At 41.8% G+C, this 5932-nt stretch overlaps 1 protein-coding gene across 1 annotated transcript; it reads right to left on the bottom strand.

Annotated features, from left to right (window-relative positions):
* Nucleotides 1-1109: 1109 nt before the first annotated feature.
* Nucleotides 1110-3253, bottom strand: LOC124041085 (DNA damage-inducible transcript 4 protein-like). The gene is made up of 3 exons (XM_046358246.1): nucleotides 3114-3253; nucleotides 2584-2856; nucleotides 1110-2399 (listed from the first exon to the last, which is right to left on the bottom strand). Exons 2-3 carry the CDS (start codon nucleotides 2789-2791, stop codon nucleotides 1894-1896), a joined length of 714 nt encoding a protein of 237 aa, XP_046214202.1. The 5' UTR covers nucleotides 2792-2856; nucleotides 3114-3253; the 3' UTR covers nucleotides 1110-1893.
* Between the last annotated feature and the right edge of the window lie 2679 nt (nucleotides 3254-5932).

Genomic DNA, 5932 nt, shown 5'->3' with positions numbered 1-5932 from the left:
TGTCATTCTTCCTCTCTCTCTGTGTGTGTGTGTGTGTGTGTGTGTGTGTGTGTGTGTGGGGGAGCTGGGAGTTGGACAAGTGCCCAGACCAGTGAGTGCATTACTCATCGAAAAATTGGCTTGTACAACATTGACTAGTTGTAACAAAGACGTGAAGATGTGCACGTTTTCTACCAAATCAATGGGCTGTTGTGCACGTTTCCCAGGGATGGCTTCATTCCACAACGCTTCAGTATCTACAATATGTATTTAAAACCACAAGCAAGTCAGTGGTGAGGAACTAGAATAACAATGAACGTCTACCCTGGGGCTGGTTGGCACTAGTTTTTATATACTTCTCTGCCCCTTTTAGAACAGAAGTCTTCCAAGGAAATGTGTCTCATACACAGGCCATTTCTTGGGATACTGCAATATAGTGGTCCTGTGTAGCTCAGTTGGTAGAGCATGGCGCTTGTAACGCCAGGGTAGTGGGTTCGATCCCCGGGACCACCCATACGTAAAATGTATGCACACATGACTGTAAGTCGCTTTGGATAAAAGCGTCTGCTAAATGGCATATTATATTATATTTCTCAGTTTATGGTAAACACCTGTAGTTGACTTGCTGTATCGCTAGAGGGCGCTGACGCAAGAAAACACATCTGAGAAAAACAAGTGGAGCTCAGACAAAGGCCCTGCAATGAATGGAGAAAAACAAAAATGTGCCTGTTGCAAAGAATCCTAGTCTAATGCTGTGTTGCAAAGAACTAGTCTAATGCTGTGTTGCAAAGAACTAGTCTAATGCTGTGTTGCAAAGAACTAGTCTAATGCTGTGTTGCTTCATGATCCTATTCATCTCATGAGCCTTTGCGACTCTGGCTGCTTTTACACAATACACAGGCAGATAAATGTGGATCATTTGTCCCAATTATTGGCAAAGATCAGATCTAACGTCAAGCCCAATCAGTGGGGGGGGGGGGGCGGAATTGTTGCCTGTGTAAAATGCAGCCACGGTGTGCAACCTACATATGGTGTTCTTGATTCAATGAGGTCAAGTGGAGTTTCATTCAGTAATAGGTATCACAACACACCCTCTCATAAGACAATCTGAGAGGTTTGGTCAAAGCAAGTTTTGTATAAAAAAAATATTTATTGTCCAAGATTCATAAAATGGAAAGTAATCAAGACAGTACAGATATTTGAATATCAAATAAAATGATGCACAGATGAGTATGCAGGAGGACAAGCCAGTCGAAACCAGAAATAAAGAATCGAGTAAACTGACCTGTGGTTCACAGAATAGATGCTACAGACGGAGAAGCAAGTACCGCTAAGTAATGTTGGTCTCTAACCAAACATGTCAATCTGGTCCCCTCACCATAGTGTACAATGAAATGCCACGAAGAAAAAAAAAATAATTACCACTTTCTAAAATGGCCACATACAAACATTACCATACAGCTAGCTGCCATTGTCTGGTTTCAATAGAAACAGGTAAACATTTTTAACAATAAATGAAAAACCAAACCACCCATCTTGTATAAAAATAGATAGTGGTTTGCAAAAGTGCCAGAAACTTCATTTTTCAGTGTTACGGTTAACACCATTCTCTTAAGCACATTAAACTACTCACATACCATTTACTGTGGCTCCCTGCTCCATTCTCTTAAGCACACTAAACTACTCACATACCATTTACTGTGGCTCCCCTACACAGGAACGCCAATCTGCAAATCATGAACATAGCAAAGTAATCGGCGATTCATCTTAATTAAGAAAAGGTCCTAGAAAATCATACATTTGACTAGAATCCCAAATGTTGATCACTAGGGCTCTGATGAGCGTTGTAGGTAGGACACTTGGTACAACGAGGTTTATTAGAAAAATATCTAAAGAACGTCTCTTTGGTTTCTCTCAGCATTCTTCAATGAGCAACTCTTCAGAGCTGTACAGTTTCTTCTTGATCACTCTGAAGCCCGTGCTCAGTCTAATTGCCTGTCTCTTTACGGGACTGGATGGAGACTTTGTGGAGAAAAGCCCTTGGATTTTGGGCCACAGTCCTCCAGAATCGAGCCTCAGCACCAGTGTGAGCTGGAAGGTTGGGACGAGATATGGGTCCACGGTGATCTGTTCCATACTCTGACACACCTCCCCCTGTTCCACGCAGAGGTCTATGAGAGCCCCCCTCAGGCCACAGGGCTCGCTGGCTGCCAGGTGAAGGAGCTCTTGGCCTATGTGTTCCAGAAGCTTCTCAGGGATGAGTAGTTTCGAACATCTAAGGGCGCCGTCTTTGGCTTCCCTTAAGCTACTGGCAATTAGGTGCACAAGTTCTTTCAGAAGGGTCTCCTCCATTGAGAGGAGATCATCGTATAGCACGTTGCCGAAGTCATCAGATGAGGAGATAGAGGGAAAGTCAAACCCTGAAAAGACAAGAGGGCAGTTTTAGTCATACAGAACGTCAGATAGAGCTATTGTTTGTGTCAAACTAGCAATAACCTGGCCTCAGATCTGTTTGTTTCTGTATTAATAGCCAACTCCTATCCTCAATAAGACAGCACAAACAGGTCCGGGAACCAGGCTAGGTCGACTTATTAAAATATTTACCGGAGTCTGAGAGATCAGTCCTGCTGCCATTGTCTGAGTCGGAGTCTAAACTGTGACGGCTGCTCTGTCCGTCTCCACTGAAGTCTGTTAACTTCTGCACCAGTTTCCCCCATGAAGACCTTTTGGCGGTGGCGTCCATTGGAGAAGGAGATGAGCTGAAGATGTCTAAATCATGGACCATCATGGTTGTAGGAAGTGCATGCATCATTTCCAAGTGGTCAACTTGTTCAACTTATTATAACTTTCCAAGTCTCAGGGATCATAGATCAGGTTCTGTGGAGAGAAATAAGGGCAAAAGATGAGACCACTGAATTTGAAAGTAACGTTGACTAAGCTAGAATTTACACATCAGACAAATCTAACAATACTGCTACTATTCAGTGACTGATATAGCTAGTTATCTATTGTAATAAACGTTTACCGAGTGGAGGAAAAAGACAGGTAACGTTAGTCCTTTCATTCCCTTGTACAAAGTTGACGGTCGAGACAATAGGTTGAAATAATAGCCAGCGACAGTAATGATTACTTACAAAGATATGTTGCTAACGTGGAAATGTTCTTTCTGTTGCTAATCCAGTTTATTTATTTTTGTTGCTGCGTTTGAGGACAAAGGCTTCCCAGTCAAGCCGACTATACATGTAGCTCTCCCGTCGCACAGCTGCTCAGCTCTGCAGATATTCTGCAACGACGAAGCTGTTTAAATATGCAGACGGGAGAACAGCACGCCCAGTTCTCACTTTTCAGCCAATCAGAGGCAGGACAGCGCGCCCAGCTCTCACTCTTCAGCCAATCAGAAGCAGGGGCACGTCATCGGTGTTCTATCTTGCCTGGTAACATGCGGTTAATCACAGAGGGGGCAGAAGGACGGACAGAGACATGGTGAAGGGGGGGTGGGACCCTCAAAATGTATTTTCTGATCGGGGAAAAACACCAGCTACAGTCTTTGGTGCACGTAGTACTAGCCCGGACATAGCCAGGACGTAGTACTAGCCCGGACATAGCCAGGACGTAGTACTAGCCCGGACATAGCCCGGACATCTTAAAACTCCGTGCACTTGTTCATTTCCAAAATAATAGGACGCAATACATTGACTGAGCAGAAGGTGTAACATTACGTCATGGGTTTGGAACCATGTATCTGATTTAAACTGAGCGTATTACATTGTACCAGCTGAGTAGGCATAGTGCACTGCTTACTACACTACACATAGTTCTAGATACAACATGCATTTTACCTGATACCCTAAAAATAACTTACAACAGCAGGGTCATCAATTTGGTGGTGCGTAGTTATGATTTGACTTGCAAGAATAACTGTCGAAAATGTTTTGTCATCATTTGGTGGTGAATAGCTATGATTTGACTTGCAAGAATAACTTGTCGAAAATATTTTGTCATCATTTGGTGGTGAATAGCTATGATTTGACTTGCAAGAATAACTGTCGAAAATGTTTTGTCATCATTTGGTGGTGCATAGCTATGATTTTACTTGCGAGAATAACTGTCGAAAATGTTGTTTTGTCATCCCATGTACCCCCCAGCCCCCCAAACCACAGGCAATAGGCATAGAAACTGTCCATTGCAGGTAAACAAGAGAACCGCAGACAATGGACACACTTCTGGTTATAATACGGCTCGACTTTATACATGTTCATGTTGCCTTTACATTATGTCAATTCATCAGTTGGTTCCAGTAACACTTCTTTATGTTATTCAGTCCAGGTATGTTACTTATGTTATGCTCCGCTGCTGTTATAGTACATACTGTATATTGTAACTGTGCATCTCCCACTCCCCACAGGATAGAACATTCTCTGTTAGCGTTTGTATAGCAAGGCAGAGAGCATTTACAGGTATATTGATCCTTTATCAACAAACGACATTATATTAGTCTCAGACGTATTGCTGAACTGTCTGTAATACCTGATCTGTTGATCGTGTTGCTGATGTCACTATAAAAGGATAACAGGGTGACTATTGGGTGTGAGGAACTGTTTTCAGGAAGTGGGTTGGAACATTATCTTCGTGTCGTGAACATCATGTTCTTAATGCAGATAAACAAACGAGTTGGTTTTGTGTTTGGAGGATGCAGGGACACATTTTGCATTGTTCTGTGTTTAAAAAAATTTAAATTCATTGTCACAAACACCGGATTAGGTGCAGTGAAATGTGTTGGTTTTGCGGGGTCAGTCATAGTAGTATGATAGGTGCAGTGAAATGTGTTGTTTTACAGGGTCAGTCATAGTAGTATGATAGGTGTTGTTTTACAGGGTCAGTCATAGTAGTGTGATAGGTGTTGTTTTACAGGGTCAGTCATAGTGTTGTTTTACAGGGTCAGTCATAGTAGTATGTTAGGTGTTGTTTTACAGGGTCAGTCATAGTAGTATGATAGGTGTTGTTTTACAGGGTCAGTCATAGTAGTATGTTAGGTGTTGTTTTACAGGGTCAGTCATAGTAGTATGATAGGTGTTGTTTTACAGGGTCAGTCATAGTAGTGTGATAGGTGTTGTTTTACAGGGTCAGTCATAGTAGTATGATAGGTGTTGTTTTACAGGGTCAGTCATAGTAGTATGATAGGTGTTGTTTTACAGGGTCAGTCATAGTAGTATGTTAGGTGTTGTTTTACAGGGTCAGTCATAGTAGTATGATAGGTGTTGTTTTACAGGGTCAGTCATAGTAGTGTGATAGGTGTTGTTTTACAGTGTCAGTCATAGTAGTATGATAGGTGTTGTTTTACAGGGTCAGTCATAGTAGTATGATAGGTGTTGTTTTACAGGGTCAGTCATAGTAGTATGATAGGTGCAGTGTAATGTGTTGTTTTACAGGGTCAGTAACAGTAGTATGATAGGTGTTGTTTTACAGGGTCAGTCATAGTAGTATGATAGGTGTTGTTTTACAGGGTCAGTCATAGTAGTATGATAGGTGTTGTTCTACAGGGTCAGTCATAGTAGTATGATAGGTGTTGTTTTACAGTGTCAGTCATAGTAGTATGATAGGTGTTGTTTTACAGGGTCAGTCATAGTAGTATGATAGGTGTTGTTTTACAGGGTCAGTCATAGTAGTATGATAGGTGCAGTGTAATGTGTTGTTTTACAGGGTCAGTAACAGTAGTATGATAGGTGTTGTTTTACAGGGTCAGTCATAGTAGTATGATAGGTGTTGTTTTACAGGGTCAGTCATAGTAGTATGATAGGTGTTGTTCTACAGGGTCAGTCATAGTAGTATGATAGGTGTTGTTTTACAGGGTCAGTCATAGTAGTATGATAGGTGTTGTTTTACAGGGTCAGTCATAGTAGTATGATAGGTGTTGTTCTACAGGGTCAGTCATAGTAGTATGATAGGTGTTGTT

This window comes from Oncorhynchus gorbuscha, linkage group LG08 (genome assembly GCF_021184085.1).
Source record: "Oncorhynchus gorbuscha isolate QuinsamMale2020 ecotype Even-year linkage group LG08, OgorEven_v1.0, whole genome shotgun sequence".
Lineage (NCBI taxonomy): Eukaryota > Metazoa > Chordata > Actinopteri > Salmoniformes > Salmonidae > Oncorhynchus > Oncorhynchus gorbuscha.
This window is presented reverse-complemented; position numbering and strand designations above follow the sequence as displayed.